This window comes from Dicentrarchus labrax, unplaced genomic scaffold (genome assembly GCF_905237075.1).
Source record: "Dicentrarchus labrax unplaced genomic scaffold, dlabrax2021, whole genome shotgun sequence".
NCBI classification, from domain to species: domain Eukaryota; kingdom Metazoa; phylum Chordata; class Actinopteri; family Moronidae; genus Dicentrarchus; species Dicentrarchus labrax.
Window position 1 is genome coordinate 1,842,138 of NW_026136718.1, and position 23,834 is coordinate 1,865,971.

At 39.7% G+C, this 23,834-nt stretch overlaps 4 protein-coding genes and 2 long non-coding RNA genes across 10 annotated transcripts in view; 2 read left to right on the forward strand and 4 right to left on the reverse strand.

Moving 5' to 3' along the window:
- The window catches only part of LOC127349833 (uncharacterized), an 84,674-nt gene extending 83,588 nt beyond the window's left edge, over window positions 1-1,086 (forward strand). Inside the window, exon 4 of the long non-coding RNA XR_007880422.1 lies at window positions 1,022-1,086. This is a non-coding gene — a long non-coding RNA (uncharacterized LOC127349833). The remainder of the gene's footprint in view (window positions 1-1,021) is intronic.
- Window positions 1-2,406, reverse strand: part of LOC127349817 (interferon-induced protein with tetratricopeptide repeats 5-like) — a 37,045-nt gene extending 34,639 nt beyond the window's left edge. The window contains exon 1 of one of the 2 annotated variants that reach the window (XM_051375764.1): window positions 1,570-2,406. In XM_051375764.1, the coding sequence (XP_051231724.1) occupies window positions 1,570-1,577 (8 nt within the window). In that variant the 5' untranslated portion in view covers window positions 1,578-2,406. The remainder of the gene's footprint in view (window positions 1-1,569) is intronic. The other variant, XM_051375765.1, reaches the window with a different exon arrangement.
- The window catches only part of LOC127349816 (interferon-induced protein with tetratricopeptide repeats 2-like), a 68,053-nt gene extending 62,237 nt beyond the window's left edge, over window positions 1-5,816 (reverse strand). The window contains exons 1-2 of the mRNA XM_051375763.1: window positions 5,641-5,816; window positions 2,836-2,995 (exon numbers count right to left, since the gene is read on the reverse strand). Of these exons, the coding sequence (XP_051231723.1) occupies window positions 2,836-2,995; window positions 5,641-5,648 (168 nt within the window). The 5' untranslated portion in view covers window positions 5,649-5,816. The remainder of the gene's footprint in view (window positions 1-2,835; window positions 2,996-5,640) is intronic.
- Window positions 1-12,403, reverse strand: part of LOC127349820 (interferon-induced protein with tetratricopeptide repeats 2-like) — a 32,844-nt gene extending 20,441 nt beyond the window's left edge. For 2 of the 4 annotated variants that reach the window (XR_007880416.1, XR_007880417.1), the window contains exons 1-2: window positions 12,249-12,402; window positions 7,486-9,345 (exon numbers count right to left, since the gene is read on the reverse strand). Coding sequence is in view for 2 of the 4 variants with exons in the window: in XM_051375772.1 (XP_051231732.1) it covers window positions 8,264-9,345; window positions 12,249-12,253 (1,087 nt within the window). In the remaining 2 variants the exon portion in view is untranslated. Of the gene's footprint in view, window positions 1-7,485; window positions 9,346-12,248 lie in introns of all 4 variants that reach the window. The other 2 variants (XM_051375773.1, XM_051375772.1) reach the window with 2 other exon arrangements.
- Window positions 12,404-13,732: 1,329 nt separating this feature from the next.
- LOC127349836 (uncharacterized) lies at window positions 13,733-14,859 on the reverse strand. The gene is made up of 2 exons (XR_007880426.1): window positions 14,611-14,859; window positions 13,733-14,323 (listed from the first exon to the last, which is right to left on the reverse strand). It is a non-coding gene; the product is annotated as an uncharacterized LOC127349836 (long non-coding RNA).
- Window positions 14,860-15,036: 177 nt separating this feature from the next.
- trmt1l (tRNA methyltransferase 1-like) lies at window positions 15,037-23,779 on the forward strand. Its single transcript, XM_051375797.1, is given in 15 exon segments — window positions 15,037-15,136; window positions 16,426-16,533; window positions 16,645-16,707; window positions 17,161-17,274; window positions 17,851-17,915; window positions 18,269-18,425; window positions 18,889-19,009; window positions 19,125-19,204; window positions 19,842-20,097; window positions 20,261-20,473; window positions 20,563-20,823; window positions 21,576-21,739; window positions 22,056-22,121; window positions 22,684-22,810; window positions 23,328-23,779. Coding segments are annotated over 15 exon segments (2,055 nt in total). The 5' UTR covers window positions 15,037-15,075; the 3' UTR covers window positions 23,527-23,779.
- The last annotated feature ends 55 nt before the right edge of the window (window positions 23,780-23,834 follow it).

The window sequence follows — 23,834 nt, forward strand, 5'->3', positions numbered from 1 at the left end:
AAAACACACAACACAAAAAAAACACAAAAACACACCTAAACATAACACAAAAAACCCGTACCTAATAAACAAACAAATACGTATAGTTGTTAGATTACACATCAGACACAAATATAAAACAATATAACCATTACAATATTAAGTTTACAGTTTAAATAAACAACAAACAGTTGGCTAAAACATGCTAAAGCAAAACATAAAAGCTACTCAAAAGAATGAACAGTCTTGCCAAAGGCACACATCATGATACAGAATAAAACCACAACAATAAGGCAAAAAACACAATTCACTTCAAAGCCACAAACACGTAGACAACAGTAATACTTTCATACTGCTGTAGCTGCTCACAGGATTTATCAAAACCTGTCTGCCTAACTCACGTGCTTCAACTTCAATACTTTCTCTTTTCTTACCACGTTGTTCAAGGTATTTAGCAGCGAGATACAAGTTCTCTGGATCCTGTACTTTGGCAATTCTCATTTCCTCCAAGATGTCAGCCTCTAGCTCTTCATTGCAGTAGTTAGAAGCACTCACTACTGCTAATACACGGCTGGTGTTCCACTCCACCATGTCCGGCTGCATCCTGATGGCTCTCTCAAAGTAATCTGCAGCCAGCAGCTTTTGGTCTGTGCTGAACTTCATCAGGGTCCAGGCTTTTTCTGCGTAGATCTCTGGATGGAGCTCGTCCTGGGATGGAGATGGATATTTATTCATCAGGGCGTCGACCTTTGACAGGTAATCCTGACTCTCTTCTTGTTCTCCCAGGTGGTGGTGCAGCCAAGCCAGGTTCCCGTAGTTCACCACTAACCAGGGACCCTCTTCTGCTCCTCTTATCTGGCGGAGGGCCTCTGTAGCCTGGTTGAACAAACTCTGGGAGTCTTCAGTGAACCCCAGCTTGTACTGAATGTACCCCCGCAGGTTGTAAATGTGACCCAGCCAGCTGTTTCCCTCCTCGGTGCCGATGTCCTCCAGCTTGTCCCTGACACGGAAAAGTTTGGACCTGCCAGGGTTCAGCTCCCAGGTGAAGTGGCACTGCAGGGCCTTCAGTTTGGACTCCAGTGTTTGACTCTGAGCAGCACTGATGGAGGATAAAAATAACAAAGTTAAAACACATCATCAGTAGGTTCATACAATATGCTCTGACGTATGCTATGTTTAGTTAACTACTATTTTTCTAATATGCAGGAAGGAAGATATAAAGGGAGTGAGCAGTATTGGATAGACAGGAAGGAAGTCGGGAAGGAAGGAGGTATTTAATATAGAGCAAGGAAATACAGAAGGCTGCTCCAAAGAAAATGTATGGTTGAAGGAAGGAACAAAATGTTGAAAGAGAACTAGAGGTAACAAAGAAAGAAAGGAAAAGTGAGGAAAAGAAGCACACGAGGTAAGAAACAGAGAGGAAAGTAAACGAGGTAAGAAAAAAGAAAGAAAGTAGCGAATGAAAACATCATCATTGACTTGTAGGATCCTTAATATTAATATTTTGGACTCGATAATAAGACATTAAATGAATCATAATGTTACTCTTTATTTATTCTTACAATATGAAATGCAGAAGCAGCCACTCACCTCATCATTTATCTGTTTCCTCCACTCAGTAGGTAGATATTAGTTTGTTAGGCTGATTATTGCTCTCGATGCTGCGTTCGCTGCCACAATGTCAGTGATGTCCGATAGCTGCTTCACTTTAAATGCTGTGATGTTGCTGAACCGGTAGAACATGAAATGTTCATAATGACATCAAAAAGAATTTCAGAGGCGGGACATTTGCAGGAACTTATACTACATAATAGGGTATATTGTTGGATGGATTTCAGGGAGGGGTTAATGAAGTTAATTTATTTTTAGAAGCTGTGTCATTGTGATCCCAATGTAAGATTCATAATAGTTACTTTAATTAATGCATGTAGTGCTTTTGTAATTGAGCCAATAACACCACACCAACATTACCATCAGAATTCAGTTTAATCACAGCTTTCTTTTGTTTTCAATATGTTTTTTGGGGCCTTTTTGCCTTTAATTGACAGGACACAGTGGCAGGCCTACCTCGGTACTCCAGTTTGTTCTGAGCATTTTAAGTTTCCTTTTCTGGGAAATGAAAGTAAAGGCATGTTAGCCTTGACTTTTGATTCCAATGAATGAAAACTTCTGGTATTTCTGTCATAATTCCTGCCAGCAGATAACATGGGTTACATTATTTTGGGGTGGCTCACCTTGAGCCCACCTCATCTGGATGTTTTTTCAGAGCCTCCTCTGCCAAAGTAATGGCCTCATCTCTAGATAAATACTTTCTGTAAACCCACAGTAATGCTTTCATTACGCTGTAGCTGCTCACAGGATTTATCAAAACCTGTCTGCCTAACCCACGTGCTTCTTCTTCAATTCTTTCTCCTTTCTTACCACGTTGTTCAAGGTATTTAGCAGCGAGATACAAGTTCTCTGGATCCTGTTCTTTGGCAATTCTCAATTTCTGCAAGATGTCAGCCTCAGGCCCTTCGTTGTAAGAAGCACTGACTAACGCTAAAACACGGCTGCTGGTGTTCCACTCCACCATGTCCGGCTGCATCCTGATGGCTCTCTCAAAGTAATCTGCAGCCAGCAGCTTTTGGTCTGTGCTGAACTTCATCAGGGTCCAGGCTTTTTCTGCGTAGATCTCTGGATGGAGCTCGTCCTGGGATGGAGATGGATATTTATTCATCAGGGCGTCGACCTTTGACAGGTACGCCTGACTCTCTTCTTGTTCTCCCAGGTGGTGGTGCAGCCAAGCCAGGTTCCCGTAGTTCACCACTAACCGTCTTCAGTGAATCCCAGCTTGTACTGAATGTACCCCCGCAGGTTGTAAATGTGACCCAGCCAGCTGTTTCCCTCCTCGGTGCCGATGTCCTCCAGCTTGTCTCTGACACGGAAAGGTTTGGACCTGCCGGGGTTCAGGTCCCAGGTGAAGTGGCACTCTTGTGCCTTCAGTTTGGACTCTAGTGTTTGACTCTGAGCAGAACTGATGGAGGATAATAATATCAAATATTAAAACACATCATCAGTAGGTTCATACAATATGCTCTGACGTATGCTATGTTTAGTTAACCACTATTTATCTAATATGCAGGAAGGAAGATATAAATGGAGTGAGCAGTATTGGATAGACAGGAAGGAAGGACGTATTTAATATAGAGCAGGGAAATAAAGAAGGCTGCTCCAAAAAAAACATATAGTTTAGGGAAGGAAGAAAATATTGAAAGAGAACTAGAGGCAACAAAGAAAGAAAGGAAAAGTGAGGGAAAGAAGGACACGAGGTAAGAAACAGAGAGGACAAAAGTAACTAGAAAATTCCTAAAGCAATTTTGATTGTGCCTTGCTCTGGCCCGTGACACTGGCCCATACATTACTGACACTGCCGAGTAGTTTACAGTACAATGAGGGGAGACACCTGTGTTTAATTCGGTGTCCGCGTGATCCACTAACAACCACGTATTTTAATGACAAATCTTGTTTTTTCCATCTATTGCCACGGTCTTCTCCCACTGAAATAGTGAGGCTGGTAACGAGTTGATGCGACAAAGTCGGCCAAAAAGTTGGTATTTATGTATTATATTGAGGCCGAATTAACAAGAAGACTGTTGAGATATGATGAGTTTTTTCTTGTGTTTCTACAGTTATGTGCTTTTATGTAAGCGCAAATAATTGTTAATATATGGTATTTCTTAAATGGAGTTTGGCATAATATTGTCCTGGGATAATGCAGGAAGGGTCATGGTTTAATTAAAATTGCTAAAGTAACTAAATAAGTAATAACCACAATGGTGGGAATAATAAGTATGTAGTTATAATAATAATAATGATAATAATAGTAATAATAATAATAACAATAATAAGTAATGCTATCAATAACATGAATAACAATATTTATATTAATAAATAATACATAATTAAGAAAGAAAACTATTCTTACTGTGCAGTCATAGGCAGTTACAACAGTCTGAGTGTCTTCTTCCTCACAAAATAAATCTAACTTGATGTTTTATTACATTAGTAAATCTGTATAACTTGTGTCAGGTGTAACAAGTTGAAATAGATGCTAATTAAGAATTTCAGTGTCTTTTGTGACGTTTAATTAGCACAGTAATCCTTTGTCCTCTCTAGCTAGCGAGTGCTAGCACATTCATACCTTGTTCTGTCTAGCTAGCTTGCGCTAGAACATTAGTAGCTTGTCCTCTCTAGCAAGCAGAGCATTTTAATTAATTAGCTAGCCTTCTAAAACCTTCTTCTATCTTCTAATTCTTTTGCTAGCATTTTAATACCCTCTAATTCTCTTTAGGTAGCTAGCTAGAGCTAGCAAACATAAACACATTAACCAGAGCTAGCGCTTAGCTACGTGCTAATCGCTAGCTAACTGCTAATCGCTAGCTAACTGCTAATCGCTAGCTAAGTGCTAGCTTTGGTTAATGTGTTTAATTGTATTATGCTCCTGAAGGAGTGCTAATGTAAATTAAGGAACAGCTCATAGTAGGGTAAAATATTTAAGGTGTATTGAACTTATTTTGTGTTAATATTAAAATCATTCAGCTTTAAATTGTTTGCTTGTTAGCCACCTGCTAATTATCTTTAGCTAGCCAGCTAGCGCTAGCTTATTAATAGCTTAAATGCTCCTCTGAAGCTAGCTATGTGTGTGTGTGTGTGTGTGTGTGTGTGAGCAGGCTTTAGTTGTCATGGCAATCAGAGGAGCCCACAGCAGCTGCGCACGCTCTCTCTCTGTCTCTAACTCCTCAGAGAGACAGAAACATTTAAAATGAATCCCCTCAAAAGCATGGCCAGGAACGACCGAAATGAAAACCGAAAAGACCGTGAGCGTCGTCAACTTGTTGACTATAGCACTGCCGAGTTTCAGTGGCTAAAGTTAAAAAATGTGACCTGGGGAGATTGAGAGAGAAGAGGTTCAACGAGCGTGTTTCAAGTTTCTCCTCTACATTTTAACATGGGAGTAGATGGGGCCGTGAGAGGGCGTTGCTGGCGCATCAGTGCGTTTCCCGCCAAAACTATTAGTCTGACAGCTTCAGCAGTAGTATCACTGCGACCCCAACGAATTTACCTACGTTTCTATCTATAAATTATTTCTGTAGAGTGAAATTTGTGGCCATGACAGCAGTTTACAAATTAATTTTTCGACAAATTTTTCTCTCTCCCCACACTCTAGCGATGATGTCACGCACTCTGGCAGTTTTTTTCAGTTGGAGGTTCTCGCAATACACACCCATTCATTTTTTGGACCAGTTTTTGGCGATTTATCGGCAAACCGTTTGGCGAAATTCTTAGAAAAGTCATAGCACTAATGTCCTCATCGAGCCGCACGTTTTGATACCTTTTTTGTGTATGTGCGACAAAAGCTGCGGGAGAAGAAGCGCGCCGAAAAACGTACGGAAGAAGAATAATAATATTAAGCCCGAGGAAGAGTAGTATTGTGCTTGCTTATGCAAGGCACAATAAAAAAAGTAAGAAAAAAGAAAGAAAGTAGGGAATGAAAACATCGTCATTGACTTGTAGGATCCTTAATATTAATATTTTGGACTCAATAATAAAACATTAAATGAATCATAATGTTACTCTTTATTAACTTTTACAATATGAAATGCAGAAGCAGCCACTCACCTCATCATTTATCTGTTTCCTCCACTCAGTAGGTAGATATTAGTTCGTTAGGCTGATTATTGCTCTCGATGCTGCGTTGGCTGCCACAATGTCAGTGATGTCTAATAGCTGCTTTGCTTTAAATACTGTGATGTTGCTGAACCAGTAGAACATGAAATGTTCATAATGACATCAAAAAGACTTTCAGAGGCGGGACATTTGCAGGAACTTATACTACATAATAGGGTATATTGTTTGATGGAATTCAGGGAGGGGTTAATGAAGTTAATTTATTTTTAGAAGTTGTTGCATTGTGATCCCAATGCAAGACTTATAATAGTTACTTTAATTAATGCATGTAGTGCTTTTGTAATTGAGCCAATAACACCACACCAACATTACCATCAGAATTCTGTTTAATCACAGCTTTCTTTTGTTTTCAATATGTGTTTTGGGGCCTTTTTGCCTTTAATTGACAGGACAGCTCAAGATAAACAGGAAAGAGGGGGGATGATACACAGCAAAGGGCCACAGGTTGGACCCTGCAACAAGGACTCTTGGTAGATGGGGTATCTACCAGGTGAGCTACCAGGGAGACCCTTGTAAGACAAACTGCACAATGTCTGACCTGGAAGTAGCAGAATAGGTGGGTCAGCTCAGTGGATAACTCCATATAACTACAGAAGTCATCATCTTTATATAAATCCTTTTACTTAAAACTGTATTTTGGGTTGAGGGAAGCGTAAAGGGCACATGATGGGAGTACTATCCACCCCAATGCCCCACTTTCAGCGGCAGGCCTACCCCGATACTCCAGTGAGTTCTGAGCATTTTAAGTTTCCTTTTCTGGGAAATGAAAGTAAAGGCATGTTAGCCTTGGCTTTTGTTTGCCATGAATGAAAACTTCTGGTATTTCTGTCACATTTCCAGCCAGCACAAAACATGGGTTACATTATTTTGGGGTGGCTCACCTTCCCACATACCAGGGTGTGGTTACTGGGCAGGACTGCACAACTGTGTAACCATATGAATGTCTCGTATAGTAACCACCAAAACAAACCACTTAAAGACGATTTCTGCGTGTACAAAATGCATATTTAATAGAATTAGTATTGTATACAACTGAGACACATGCTTAACATACTTTTTATGAATACAATCAGTTGCATGTGGAGATAATATTCAGGTTATACATCAATTGAACTATTACATCATCCACCAGAGAGTTTGATTTCCCACAGCTCCAAAGCTTACAGCAAAGCAAATGTCATATACAGAGTATTATTGGGAGTATATCTATGTTCACAGGGTCCTCAGTTCCTCAGTTTATTATTCTGTTAACACACATTAACCCTCGTACTGCGGTCAAAAGCCTCCCTCACCCTGAGAATATAGATGTATTTAGATATATTGGTCACTAGATGAAGCCAAATGAACCACTTGAGTCATCGTGGCTGACATTTCTTTAACTCTATTAATGTCTTTAACAAATGTTTCTCTGGTTTACTCATGATTTGTTTTCATTTTATTGTTCAGTTTGCCTCCATTTACTTGTACTTTCCCCTATAGACCTTCTACATGTGTCAGTGTGCTGACATTGAGAAGGAGGCTTGAATCAGAGCTTTCCAGATGCCTTTTGGTATTTGTAGTCCTCTAAGCCAGTGGTTTTCAAACTGGTGTCCAGGGACCAACAGGGGTCCTGGAGTGAGTTGCAGGGGGGTCCCCAGCAGAAGGAAGAATATTAGATTTGAAGTTTTATGACATTTTCTGGAAGTTGGAACAGCGAGGGAAGACATACGACTGGATGTTTTTATTGATTGTAATTTAAAGTGATCCTAGTTTATGGAGGCTTTATTATATTCAAACCTAAAAGTGAAGCAAAAGACAAAATCTTGTCAAATTGGGGGTCTGTGGTCTAATGTGAATCTATTGTGGGGGTCCCTGACATGGAAAAGGTTTGGGAAACCCAGCCCTAACCTGAACCCTGGGAACATAAGGACCCTGTATTATACTCTCATATTAACTTTAAAATATAGTAAATCAACACAACAGGAATAAAGGAAACACTTTGATTACAAGGGTTAAAAAAAAGAACATCTGATCAAAAACATGTAATTAACTGAATGACATCATCCACAGTGGATGGTAACACTGGCAAGCAAGTAGCATCACCAAACATTGTGTTAATAAGCAATCTGCATGTTTCTCCAACAGTTTATGTGATTTTGTGTCCTGATCAATTTGAAGTCTGATCGTGTTAATTAACAAATCAGTTTGTTTCAACAGAAGTCAATCTGCCCTAAATCGGTCCAAAATTCTACATTTTCCAATTGTGGACGTAATCAAATTAATATACAGCTTTCTTTAGTTAATGCATCACCTACTGGTGTTCTGCATTTAAACCAGTGCTGTTAAAAACACTATGGCTCTTGCAGGTTTGACAGGAACTCCTCTATTTCTCTAGACATTCGGTTCCTGCTTCTGCCTTTAATCTTCTCCAGGACTTTGATGCTGTTCTTACGAAAGAAGGATTGTTGCGGTATCTCTGCCGCCTTCATGTGATATTTTATTGACCTGTTGCGATCCTGTCGATCAAAGTTTAAATACTTTGCGTAGTAATGGTAAATCATCTGTTTGTCTGCAGGTTCCAGATCACGTTCTAGCAGTTCTTGGTATATCTGCTCAGCTTGAGCCTGGCCGTGACGTGACTTTGCGTATATATTTGCGAGGTCTATTTTCTTCACAAGAGAAGACTGAGGGTAAAGAGAAATCACCTCCTTAAGGAGACTGATTGCTTTCTCTATCATGCTTTGATTTGGGCGACTATCCCAGGAAAAAATGATCTTCCATTTGTAGCAGAGTGCAACACATCTCTTCAGATAACGTACATCTGGATGTTTTTCCAGAGCCTCCTCTGCCAATTCAATGGCCTCATCTACAGATACATCGTTTTTGTAAACCCTTAGTACTGCTTTCATACCGCTGTAGCTGCCGACAGGGTTTCTCAAAACCTGTCTGCCTAACTCACGTGCTTCATCTTCAATACTTTCTCCTGTCTTACCACGTTGTTCAAGGTATTTAACAGCGAGATACAAGTTCTCTGGATCCTGTTCTTTGGCGATTCTCATTTCCTCCAAGATATCAGCCTCCAGCCCTGTGTCGCTGTGCTTAAAGGCACTCACAAATGCTAAGACACGGCTGCTTTTCCACTCCACCATGTCTGGCTGCATCCTGATGGCTCTCTCAAAGTAATCTGCAGCCTGCAGCTTTTGGTCTATGCTGAAATTCATCAGGGTCCAGGCTTTTTCTGCGTAGATCTCTGGATGGAGCTCGTCCTGGGATGGAGATGGATATTTTTTCATCAGGGAGTCGACCTTTGACAGGTAATCCTGACTCTCTTCTTGTTCTCCCAGGTGGTGGTGCAGCCAAGCCAGGTTCCCGTAGTTCACCACTAACCAGGGACCCTCTTCTGCTCCTCTGCTCTTGCGGAGGGCCTCTGTAGCCTGGTTGAACAAACTCTGGGAGTCTTCAGTGAACCCCAGCTTGTACTGAATGTACCCCCGCAGGTTGTAAACGTGACCCAGCCAGCTGTTTCCCTCCTCGGTGCCAATGTCCTCCAGCTTGTCTCTGAGACGTAAAAGTTTGGACCTGCCTGGATTCAGGTCCCAGGTGAAGTGGCACTGCAGGGCCTTCAGTTTGGACTCCAGTGTTTGACTCTGAGCAGCACTGATGGAAGATAAAAATAACAAATATTAAAACACATCATCAGTAGGTTCATACAAGTGAGTGCTATGTTTGGATAACCACTGTTCATTTCATGTTTTTAGGAGTTCTTGGATCTTCTGCCTGCTTTTTTATTTTGTTTGGACTGCCTTTGCCTCACGCTTTTGTTCATAGACTTTTCTTACTTATTAAATCATCTGAACTGCACCAGCTTCTTCATTTGGGTTCAGTTCTCTTTGTTTAAGTTACCCAGCTTGACAGTCGTGACAGCGGTTGCAGATTGCACCATAAAGTTGAAAGAAACTTATATTGCAATTATTCTAACTGATACTACGAGTGTGATATGTTTCATGAAGTATATCTGTAGATACAAACAGCTCATTTGAAGGTAACAAACACACAATAAAAAATGTTTTTTCTTTCTCCTATCTACTTTATATTTCTACTCTATACCACTTCAGAGGCAAATATTGTACTTTTCACTCCACTACATTTATTGGATAGTTACAAGTTACTTTGCAGAGTAGGATTATTAATACAAAACATAATGAACTATCTTTTGATGATTTGTGGACAGTAAACAGTGTCATTATGTTGGACAGTGGTTCCCTTAACTGATTTTTCTCTTTCTCTTTCTCTTTCTTGTATTTGTTGGTTGTTGGAGGACGAGGCTGTTTATCAAGTCCTTCTTGATTTTAAGGCGTGCTTTAAAACTTGAAAGATATGTACAGTAGATCGATATCTCAGCATTTAATTCACTTAAGAAAAGTAAATGAACATTGGCCAGGGACAAGAAAACACTGAATTTGTCAAAAAAGAAGCCTATTAAACCTATAAAAAATAAAAAATACATAATACAGACAGATAATTGTATAAAAAGTTCCCTAAACAGGAAATAATCTGCTCAGATATCAGAGTTCAGAGTTCATGGATGCTTCCACCTGAATAAGATGTTAAAACGTCTAGCTAGAGTTGTAAAGGCCAGAAAACACTTTTTTTTATCAGTGGAAAACTGAAGTGGTCCGAAAGGGGCTAAATATCTAACACCAGTACTCAGTAAAGTTTCAGTTGCTGCAACATATTAATGCATCAAAAAGACTAAAATCCAGTAATATTTAATAGTAAAGGTTCTGAAATGGGACTTTCTTCATGGTGAGTACTTTTACTTTTGGTCATTTGAGTATATTTTAATGTTAACACTTTTACAGAATCAGAATCAGAAACAAAAGAAATCGACCTTGATACATTTTAACAAGTTTAACAATAAAACATAGAGAAATATAAAGATAAAATTAAAGCTGCAAGCAGCATCGGGCAGGACTTCGCCATCAACCTACGTCGGGGCCATGCCATGCCACGTCACCCCACGCCCAAGCCCTCATCACCGGAAGCTGAGGGAGACCGCTCTACATTGTCACGCATTTCAGACACTGTGCAAAAGACTTATGCGTTCATAGCAAGACTCTTCACTGCGAATTGTGGAAATTTAGTGCCACGCCACGGACACGCCGTTTGATGCACAGTAAATATTTGATTGACTTTGATCGCCAATATGTCTAGATTGCAGTGATCAATTCAAATTGGCCAACTTTGACAGACACGCCCTTCACAAATTGCACAAATTTTAATCAGCAACATTTTTTGACTGTACTGACCAATTTTGAAGTAGATCCAATAAATTCCCTAGGAGGAGTTCGTTCAAATACAAGGCGAAAAAGTCACCAAAAGTGAAAATCAAAATCAATTGCCGACTGTGTGCTTTGGGGTATGGGTCCAAGAGGCTTTTTCTGTATGTCACGGCACGTTACACGTGCCTACCGAGTTTCATACATATCGGTGAAACGTGGCGCCAGGGCTGCTTTGTTGAAATCCTGCAGGGGGCGCTACAAACACAACAAACAAGATTTGTTGACACATTTTTTAGGGAGCCTCAGGGAGCCGTGGGCAAGTATCGTAAGTTCCATTTTAATCACACGTGCCGATGCGGAGATATAAACTTCTTAGTTTTAAAGAGCTTCACCTTGTGGCGATGGCCTGAAATTGTGCACAGTGCCTAAGGAAGATATGAGGAACTATTGAAGTTTGGTGTCTATCGGAAGTTTGGTGTCTATCGGACATACCAATGTGGAGAAATGCTCCACTTCCTGTTTTGACGAAAAATCTACAGGAAGTGCTAATTTTATAAAGTGCTAATTTTTTGAAATATCAAAATTCTTTAAATTACTTTTTTTGCCAGGACCGTCCCCAGATGCTACGTGAAACATTTTGTGCAAATAGGACAAAGCACATAGGAGGAACATGAAAAAGTAGTTCATGGACATTTCGCGCTCTAGAAAAACAAATTATAGGCATACAGAAAAATGGGCATGGCCTATATGAGGAGATTCAGCTCCATTCACTGAACGCGTGGATATAAGGTTTTTTAATGTGCGACGAACGATGTGGGAGTTATTAGCGAAATGAACTTTCCTCAAGTAGCGCCACCTAGTGGCCTTCCTAGTGCCCAACCACTTTGCCAAATAAAATTTACTTTCCGTATATGTTCAGGGGGTCAAAAATGCAGTCGAAGGGGCTAAAAATAATAATAGGTAAGAATAAGAATTCTAGCAAATACAATAGGGAACTCTAGCGGTCGATGGCTCGGTCCGTAGATAGTATGCACAATATGGCCAAATACTGAAATGTGTGACACGTGATGATATTTGCAAGACAAAAGGTTACTTTAGTATTTATACACTTGCTTTGTGGGAGAAAGTGTTCAGAGTAAGACAGACAAAGGAGAAAGTAATGAAGGACAGAGCAGGTTGGAAACATTCTCATTGACTTGTAGGATCATTAAATACCGTCTAATAATTCTCATTATTCACTAAATAATGTGAAATGCTGTCCAGCAGCTATAAACTCACCTCATCCTTCAGCTGTCAGCTCCACTCTCTCTGAATATCAGGTTGAATTTGGTTCAGTGAGGTCCAACTTCTGTCCAGTGATGTGACGTTATTGCGCAGCAGCAAATGTTTACACTGAAGTATCGATGGGTCGTCTGTGGACGAGTCCGCTCTTTGAGTCGACTCCTGTGTGTGAACAAAGGGAGCTCGTCTGAGAGCCAGTTGTGTTCTTTCTTTCTTTCTTTATTCAAATAAATGTATACATTCAGAATAAGAGGATGATTCTGTATCATATTTGTTAAATAAAATGCAGAAACATTTCATTTTGGTAATAAATTATTAATAATATATGAATATATGATATTTTTCTTATACTTTTATATACAACATGTAATTCAGTATTTAATAATATATTTTAAAAAAACGTTCAATACATGTATAAAAGTGTTTGATGTTTTTACATTATTAAATGTTTTCATACCAAACTTCACGTAAAATTATAATATTCTGGATTATGGTTTAATATCATGAAATTTAATCATTTAGGTGATGTATGTGCACTTATACCGATCATAGGCCAGTTTATTGCTATATCAGGCTGGAGTAAATATAGAGCTGACTCATACTGAGCTGAGCCAAATGATTCGGATCACTAAAAAGAGCCGGATTTCCCATCATTACACTGAAGTCGAAGCGAACTTCACGGGCGGAGCGAACAGACGCGAGTTCGCCGCAGCGCAGGCGGATTGAGGCGAAGTTAAACAGCTGTAGAAGCTCCTCTCCTTGGACGTTAACAGAGGAGAGACGAAAAGGGGGGAGAATGTGGGAGAAAATTACCGGAAAACGTTTTCCTGGTGAGTTCTGGGCGGAGCGAACATGATTCGCGCGAATAAAGCGACGCGTATTAAGGCGTCTGACTTTCGTTTCCCAGGAATGGAAACTCACAGCCACAGGTCGTCTGACACCAACAAGAAACATACAAACTGTATCCTTAAATGTTCTGTTGAGGTGATTTAAAGTTAGAAACAGTTTCCTTCTTGTTGCTCTGATATGATTTTATGGGTAGTGGAAATATTAGGAAGCATTATGTCACACACAGTTAGATAGATAGATAGATAGATAGACAGAAATACTGTCGGGGGGGGGGGGGTGGTCTACTGGGAGCAGTGCTGGTTGTTATACAGTCTGCCAGCAGCAGGAAGGACCTACGATATCTCTCCTTCACACATTTGTGCACACAAGCAAGGAATTGGATCCTCTTTCTCTCAGTAAGCATAAATAAACAACAACAAACTTAACAACAATAATAACATTTGTGTTTAAAAGATGCAGGAATAAATGTCTATATATTTATTATATGTTAGTTTTATATATATAATATATATTATATGTGTATATATATACATATATACACATATATATATATATATATATATATATATATATATATATGTGTGTGTGTATATATCCAGTATGCATTGATGTGTTTTTAGTGATGAAAAGAAAGTGTTTTAAACAAAGTGAGTTTCAACAATGAAAATAAATAATTTTCAGATACAGAGGATGTTTGAGTCACAGGGGCACTGTGTAATAATAATAATAATAATAATAATAATAATAATGGCTTTATTAATGACACAAGGAACAAGGTCAATAGCAATAAAAACAATGTGTACAAAAATACATGAAGAAAAACACAATACATACATTGAGTATTTCAATCAATATAATCATTGAGTTCTTACAAACAGAACATGCAGGTGCAAAATATTAAACAATAAATGGACACTGCTCCTGTATCGTCCCAATCAGCCAGCAGTTACTCAAGTGTCCATATAGGTGATTTATTGATCCTAATTATGCTAATTGTCCAATATATGCAAGTTAGCATCTGGCAGTTTCTAATTGCTGGGGACCTAAACTGTGTATGGAAGATCAAGTCAGCCAATGTGATGGAAAAAAAGATTGTGTTAGTCATTATAATGAGAAACTTCAACTTATCAATATTTTCACCTAATATCTCAAAAATAATAAGAAACGTTTAAATATTTACACTTAATATCTCAAAATAATAAGAAACGTTTAAATATTTACACCTAATATCTCAAAATAATAAGAAACTTTCAAATATTTACACCTAATATCTCAAAATAATAAGAAACTTTCAAATATTTACACCTAATATCTCAAAATAATAAGAAACTTTTAAATATTTACACTTAATATCTCAAAATAATAAGAAACTTTCAAATATTTACCCTTAATATCTCAAAATAATAAGAAACTTTTAAATATTTACACTTAATATCTCAAAATAATAAGAAACTTTCAAATATTTACCCTTAATATCTCAAAATAATAAAAAACATTTAAATATTTACACTTAATATCTCAAAATAATAAGAAACGTTCAAATATTTACACTTAATATCTCAAAATAATAAGAAACTTTTAAATATTTACACTTAATATCTCAAAATAATAAGAAACGTTTAAATATTTACACTTAATATCTCAAAATAATAAGAAACTTTCAAATATTTACACTTAATATCTCAAAATAATAAGAAACTTTTAAATATTTACACTTAATATCTCAAAATAATAAGAAACTTTTAAATATTTACACTTAATATCTCAAAATAATAAGATTTTTTTTAATATTTAAACGTAATACCTCCCAATAATCAATAATCAATAGTCTGATTGTAATGACATACATTGGGTTTCTGGCTGAAGAATTAAAGTTCAGGCCGATAACATTTACGACCTCTTACGTTTTAACACTACGCAGTTTACGTAAGTTACGTACGACGGAACATTTCCTGCGTATGTTGCTGTAGTTGTAATGGCGGAGCTGAAAGAGGCAGACGCTGCTCAGCTACACCAGGAGGACGTCGATATCAAACGTAAGTAAACGGCGCCCGTTGGTCGATGTAACGCTGACTTTGTGTCGGTGAAGTGAAGAATAAACCGTCGTCCAGCTCCCGTCGGCGCTGTGCGGTGAATTCACGGAGAATTTGAGTTTGTAACTGCTCAACTAAAACCAGGGCCTCACCACGGAGCTCCGCCATAGGACCTAAACAGTCAACAACAACAACAGCGAGTAAAGCAAGAAGCTGCCGTTCGCATTCACCTGCAGCGGTGTAGCTCTCCACATTATCGTTATCACCGCGTTACATTACGGTCGGTACCAAGTTACAGGTTCTGGAGACACGGTCTCATCACGGAGCTGCACGACAGGACCACAGACACCAACGGTCTGTTCACTAACGGTCGGTTAACGGTCGGTTAACGGTCCATAGCATGTTAGCACTGTGAGAACAACGAGCCCGTAACCAGTGGTGGAAAGTAACTAAGTACAGTTACTGCAGTATTAGGATACTTTGTACTTTTACTCCATTACATTTCAGAGGGAAATATTCAGTAAAAAGTAATCAGATACAGTTACTTATGATCTGTTTAATGTAGTGACCTAATCCCAATATGACAGTGTTAACTTTATTATAAAGCTGTTCCATATGGTCAATAAAATAAATAATTATACATCGAGATATGATTCACTATTAGTGTGAGAATTATTATTGTCAGGGAAAAAACATCTTTTCTAACATCTGGAGAACAAAGTTTGTACTCGAGTACTTTATTAAAATGCTGTTTGTCACATTTCACCTTTAAATCTGAGAGTTTCCTATTGAACTGCGATTTCTATCACATCTGGATTAATTGTTCAGCTCTACTTTATTAACGTTACTTTCTGATCACCTCAACACCAAATATCAATGAGATTACTTTTATTATTTTAGGACAACACAAGAAAGTAAGATTAGAAAGAAAATGGAAAGTACAATAAAGCGTCCTCAGCTCGGTGTATTTAAGTATTTATATGTTTATATTTACTTTTCTATCATTTAGTAAAGTAACTGACATATTTTATGGATATTTCATATTCAATTCAAAACTGTACAATGAATACAAACAGTGAATATTTCCTTTTTATATAATCCTCTGTCTGTATTCTGTATTTTTAACAATCACACAGACTTAATATGCTTCTTTTATAACAAATTCAGTGTTTTCTTTCTCCTTGGTCGTTGTTCTGTGAGACAATTACAGTATATTGTATATTGTTCTGTATTTTAAAATTATAATCCTGCTGATAATCGTCCTTTTACTGAACCACGTTTCCTCCCTGAAGGTGGAGATGGTGCAGATTCCCCTTCGGCTGGTGACCCGGCTGCAGAACAGGCGGCGAAGGACGAAGCTGCTGCAGACAGCGATGCCAAACCCTCGACCACGACTATTGGTGATTACATAACAGCTGTGTACCGATCAGCTTCGTACATCTGCACTCACAGACTTTAACGACAGGAAACGCTTTATGACTTCACAAATAGTTCTCCTTTTCTACAACCAGAGAGACACGTCTCCATCCAGACTAAACTGGAGGGCCTCGAGATGCTCGTTGACCTCAATGGTGGTAAGTTCTTCTGTACATCTTCATCACTTTCTTCTGTCTCATTTAGGATTTCACTGCCTTTTTGGTTCTGGTCTACTATTCCTGATTTCACAGCAGCATTTTTTTTTTCAGGGGAAAGTGAAACTTGCACAATAGTTGCTTTTCTTATGTTTAATTCAGTAAAAATCAAATTAAACTTGTTCCAGTCACCAGACTCCAGAGACAGAAATTTTACCATTTTACCTTCAGATCATCGTAACTTCATTCAAAGTGGACAGAAACAGAATAAAACTCATTAAACCGTCTCTGTTAGTGTTTCTAAACTGTTAAGGTTTATATCTTATATCTATATATATATATATATACATTTTTATATATATATATAATATATATATATATATATATATATATATATGTATACATATAAAACCTTTTGACACTGAGAATAATGTTTGTGTGTTTTTGACTCCTCAGCGGGACGCAAGTCGTGTCCCCTGTGTCCCGAGGAGAAGTTCAAAGCGTGCTACAGCCACAAGCTCCGCCGACACCTGCAGAACCTCCACTGGAAAGTCTACGTGGAGTTTGAAGGTAGAAACACTCGTCTGGTTTCAGTCTTTCCACCAGATTATGAACCTGCTGCAGGGATTCACTCCGACTCAAAGAAACGTGGACAAAATTCATAACAAATGTCCAGATTTGAAAATGGGTTAAAAAAGAACCCATATATGAATTTCTCTGGCATCCAGAAAACACTGTCAGCCAATGGATGGACCGAAATAAGGATTTTTATAAGCACTTCATTGTTAAAGTCTCTTATAAAGTAAAAATATTAAAAGATTTATTGGTTATAACTTTAAAAATGCTTCTTTTACAGTGTTGTAAATTGAATTCATTTTGCTTTTTAACACCTAACTTTGGACATTGTTGCCATTTTCATAGATTTTAGAGTAGATGTAGTGGGTTAGCTTTGGGGGCCAGACCATGAGAACAGCCTTGCAGTGCATGGACAGGAGAGACGACATACTTATAGCCAGATATGATAATAGAGAAAGCTATAAATGATGATTTCCAGAGCTGCAAACGTATATATTCTGCTGATTTCTTGGTCTCAGTGAATCAGGCTGAAAGTGAAGGCACTCATCATATCCGGTTGTCCTTTCACAGGCCAGAGGATGTGCATCTGCCACCTGCCCTGCAGAAACCTGAAGCCCAGCCTCAGTGGAGACCAGGTGAGACACACAGACCGAACGTTGTGGCTTCAGCCCGACTGATATGGGACTTTTGAGAACAGATATTGATGTTAGAGGGAAACATTCACAGATTACTGATAATGGTGGCCAATATTGAGACTTTCTAAGTGGATTTTGGACATAAACAGTGTTGGAATCGCATTAATTGGGAATGACTGGAAGGCTGAGACACAGACTTCCTGCCACCACTTCATGAGTCAGTGCCCCCCAGTCAAAAGAGTCTGGAAATGTCCCTGTGCGATACATGTTTTGTACACTTTCTTTACTCCTGCCACATCATGAGACTGAAGTACCTCCAGGCACTGATATGTCTTTGTACGACCCCCCTGCAGGCATCGGGCAGACACGTGGCTCACTACCACTGCGTCGTGTGTTCTGTCACCATCGCCCGTAAGACGGACATGATCAGCCACCTGAAACGACACGTCAACAAAGGAGAGACTGAAGCCAGCTACTCCGGCAGCTCCGACGTCACATTTGAGGAGCCGGGTAATAAACACTCGATGTATATGAGTACATATGATATGTATATGTATAAGGATGGTCTGGATATTTCCAGAGTTTAAGTCCCTTGTTTGGGTTAAACTCCCAAAACAAATATCCTTAAATATAATCACATTTTCTTGTATTGAGTGAAGTAATCTGCCAAAATACTTACTATAAGAATCTTTAATAAGCAGCATTTTGTGTAGTTTTACAGCTAATTACAGTCTTTTGTGTACAAGTTGGCATGTTTAGGATTGTTTTTATGCCTTCGCCTCCAACAAATAATGTTAATGAGCGTGATTTGTAGCGTCTGCGAGGCCACAGCTGGATCACATGAGATCATCGAGGGGGCTGCTCCTGCCGATATTCGCCATTTTCTCCCCACCCATGTCCCCTAAGGGAGCTCCGTAGATTTGTAGCCTCCAGATGACACTTTGAGATTTGAATGTGTTCAATGCGTCCGCAGCTCCGTCTGGTCAGGCGTATGAAATCATGAAAGAGCTCGGAACCAACGTCCAGCTCCTCCCGAACCACACCACCCCGCAGAAGAGCGACACCTACTTCAACCGCAAGATGAAGACCAACAGGTCGGCGCTCACACGAGACGAGTTCTTACAAAATAAAATATGTGTCCAGATTTTCACTTTACAATAAAAATCATTATGAACGTCAGTTTGAGCAGAATTAGTTTGTGTGTTTCAGGCAGCTGGTGTTCTGCTCGCTGGCTGTTCTGGCCGAGGAGAGGAACCCGCTCGAGTGTCTGGATGCTTTTGGAGCTACAGGTGAGACAGTAATGAAACAGCATGCAGCAAAATATGTTGTTTAATGAAACTGTTTATAGATCACTTAAATGTGTTTTAGAAGAACAAAAAAAGATTTATCGGAAAAAAAAAGTTTAACAAACCAGGTTTCTTCATGTGCTTTATAATTAAATGAGTCAAACATTTTATCTGATGTTCTTCCACTTTTCACTATCGCTCGCCACCAGAGTCCAAACACAAAAACGCAAATTTTACTTAATTTACAGATCATTATAACATCGTAACTTCATTCAAAGTGGAATAAAACTGATTAAACCGTCTCTGTTAGTGTTTCCAACAATCACCAACTCTGGTTTGGTGGAAATAAATCCTTAATTCACCGACGTAGATGATAAAAACAGCAGTTTCAGTCGGAGCAGACCGGCTATGGAAACAAACCACAGAGAGGCTGCGATACAACACAGGCAGAGGGAGAGAGACACCATGTGACTCTGTGTATAGAGAATATAATGTTAGCTGATATAGTAACGTCTCAGCTCATATAACCTTTTAAAAAGTCTTGAAGTCTGTTTATTCTCAGTCGAAGAAGAAGGAGGAAACACTGCAGCGTTAATCCTCCCGTCTCCCGTCTGCTGTACGTTTCCTGTCTGTCTCTCAGGGATTATGGGCCTCCAGTGGGCGAAGCACCTTCGCAACGCCGTCAAAGTCACCATCACCGACATCAGCGACACGTGCGTCAAGATGATCAAAGAGAACTGCGAGCTCAACCACATCCGGGTGGACGGCGGCTCGCGAGTCCCCCGGGGGCCCGACGCCGTGGCCGGCAGTGAAGTGAAGGGAGCGCCCATCGCTACGGTGGAGGTCGCCAAGATGGACGCCAACGTCATCATGCACCTGCGGCCCTTCGATTACATGTAAGTAAACCTCAGACAGACTGAGATACATTTTTAATATATATATTATTAATAAAACATGTGACTGTTATTATTACATTTGTAGTTTAAATTAGTTTAAAAGTTATTTTTTAACGGGCACTAAATGGCTTCCGTGGTTCTGATTTACTCTCGCCTCTTCCAGTCACTTGGACCCGTACGGGACGGCGGTGAACTACCTGGACGCTGCCTTCAGGAACGTCCGGAACCTGGGCATCATCTCTGTGACGTCCACAGACACGGGCTCGCTGTACTCCAAGTCTCCCAACGTCACCCTGCGTCACTACGGCTGTAACATCGTACGCACCGAGTACTACAAAGAGCTGGCTGCGCGCATGGTGGTCGCCACTGTGGCCAGGTCAGATGGGTTATTTATTTATTTTTGGTTCCTGATCGGATATTAAGGCGTTTCCGAGCTGAATCCTGATTTCTCGCCGTCTGTTGCAGAGCGGCGGCGCGCTGTAACAAAGGCATCGAGGTGCTGCTGGCGGTGGCGTTGGAGCATTTCGTCCTGGTGGTGGTGAGAGTCCTCAGAGGTCCCACGCAGGCGGATGAGTCGGCGAAGAAGTTACGCAAACTGGTCCACTGTCAGTGGTGTGAGGAGAGAGTCTTCCTCAAACAAGGAAACATGGTGGACGGTGAGTCTGAATGTCTCCGCTGCTGCTGCTGTCGTTCATGTTGATGAACGGGAAGCAAACCAGATGAGATGTTTGGTTTTGGCCTCGTTCACTGACAATATTCTAAACTATATGATAAACTCTAGAGCTCTGTTCTGTATGTAGCCGATTCAATCAATAATCTATAATCAATAAACAGTGTATAAACTCTAGAGCTCTGTTCTATATGTAGTTGATTCAATCAATAATCTATAATCAATAAACAGTGTCGTAATGACTCTCAGAGCTTACATGTTCTATATGTAGTTGGAATTCAATCAATAATCTATAATCAATAAGAGACAGTAAAGTATGATAATTGACTATTGGTCAGATTTCTTACAATGTGTGTATGGATTACTGACACTGGCTGATTATCCTGCAAGACACCCTGGCACTTTAAACTGTCCGCCCAGATGGAAGAAATACACTGTGCCGACGGAAGGAATCACAGTTATCGGCTGCAGCCGTCGGCCGTACAGGAGGTTCTGTGTTAAACTCACCAATCACACATTAACACATTCATTATTAAGGACAAAATGACACAGTCTTGCCTCACTTAGAGGCAGACAGACTGCATCTACTATTTTTTTTTTTTGTGTGTGTGTGTGTGTGTGTGTGTGTGTGTGTGTTTCTGCAGACAAACGCCCTGTAATGCATGTCAGTGAAGGAATCCTCACAGGTACTGTGTGTGTGTGAAAATACTGCATGTACTATGCTGAATGCGTGTCAGTGAAGGTCCTAAGGTGTGTGTGTGTGTGTGTGTGTGTGTGTGTGTGTGTGTGTGTGTGTGTGTGTGTGCAGGTGTGGCCCGCTGTTTAACACGGGCTTCCTGAGGAGGATGCTGTCGGCGGCGGTGCAGCACAGTATGGACGACATCCAGCCGCTCGTCAAAACTCTCATTTGCGAGTCCGACTGCACCACGCTCAAGTCTTTAGTCCACGGACCGTCCGCTCTCACCAACCAGGGTAAAGTCCAACCTAATTATTTTATATTTATGTCCTAATTACAACTTTCTCTCATCATTTTCAACTTAACATGAACTTTTATTTTCAAGTTTTTACAATATTTTATCATTTTATTAATCATAATTATTTTATCTCATCATTTTTGCTTTTTATTGATAATTTTGACTTTTTGTATGATAAATGTAACTTTCTGTCATAATTAAGACTTTATTTAATGATTATGTTTCATTATCAAGGCTCAGTTTTTATCTTATGTGTTTTATTTTCCATAAATCTGAGATGAAACCCGTGTTAACAGAACATTTCCTCTCTGCAGTGGAGTGTGGAGTCGTTATTAAGATGTTACAGAGCGGAGAGGAGTCGGGCCCCGCTGATCAGTCCGGTGAGTCCGTCACAGGTTTTATACAAAGTTCTTTAATTAACTGAGGTTCTTTCCAAGTTCATTATCACATATAGAATACATTTTCTCTATAAAATATGATCCAGTTTCACCACAATCACCGGCCATCGGCATATAAAAGCCTGATGACTCTTCTTCCTCCCACTGAACACTTGAACAAACATCAGCCTGATAACAACTGCCTAAAATGACAGAAACCATCTTTGAGAAAAATGTATTTGACTTGCTAACATGGGACTTTATGAGCTGTACTGCAGTCAGCCACCAGAGGGCGATAGAGACAGTTTGGTGAGCTGTCACTTCATCTATCTTTATATATGTCGATGGTACCGAGCTGAAGCCAAACCTAGAGAGAGAGCAGGAGTACAGCTCACCCTGTTACAGCTCAGTGTGGCATCATACTGACACTGACTCTCTCATCCTCTAACGGAGACAAATCTGTGAGGCTTTTCCCTAAAAACTCTGCTGCAGAGTTTCAGAGTTTGACATGAATCCCTGAGTTGAGCTCTCTGTTCGGGCCTAACGTTCCGGTTTCTCTCTGCAGGGAAAAGGAAGACGGGAGACGAGTCGGGGAACGTAGTGAAGAAGCTGAAGTCTGACGTGTCCCTGGAGCATCCGCCCTTCTACTACAGCATCCACAGACACAGCATCAGAGGCATGAACATGCCCAAGTAAGTGACCTCTGACCTCTTTCTCTCAGGGGTGTAGTGGACTGTCCAGGGAGGCAGCGCCAGAACTGTATCAACCATTTAATTAATCGCCAACTGATTGTAATCAATTCAGTTTGGACTCTCAGATTCTGTTTTTAGCTTCTCAAATGTTGTTTTTTATAAATATTTTCTGGTTTATTTCGTCCTCTCGACGTCATATTACACTTTGGGAACCACTGATCAACATTTTATGGCCCAAACAATCAATCGATTAATCAAGAGAATGATCGTAGTCGACTGTAATAAGTGTGAGCATCTCTGGTACCTAAAAGGCTCTTTAAGGCTGCAACTAACTATTATTTGCATTATTGATTGATTGGTCAGAAAGAAAAAAATGCTTCCAATGTCTCATTATATATTTAATTTTATTCCATTTATTTAGATATATAAAAATGTGCTGATATAATTTAAAATTTTTTTTTTTTTCTGTCTAAAAACAGTTGAAAGTTTTACAAAATAAAAGAATTTCTCTGCACAGGTTGAATAAGTTCCTTCAGTACCTGACGGAGGCCGGCTTCAGGGTGAGCCGGACTCACTTCGACCCGACGGGGGTCCGAACCGACGCCACGCTGGAGCAGTTTAAATCGGTCCTCACCAAGTACAGCGTCCCCACGTACACCAACGCTAACGCCGCCGCCGCCGCTCAGACGAGTGTGAGCACGGAGAAGACGGTGTGAGACAAACACTCCTCCGTCAGTTCCTGCTGTTCTGACTGCACTGATGTCTCAAACGCAGCTCGCCGCTTTTACTAAAACAAAAGTAATCAAACCAAACCTCGTGTGGATTTTTATTAAATGTGCAAACTGAACTGATCTGAGCCCAGTTGATCCACTGTATTTATTTCAGATTTCCTTTTTCTAGCTGGTTTACTGTCTATTTTTGTTTCTCTTCTCTTATAAAAACATAATAAAATTCTTCTGAAAGTCTGAATTTGCTGATTTCTCAGTTGTTGTTTTTATATCCTGTAATTCTTTGTTGAGCCTTT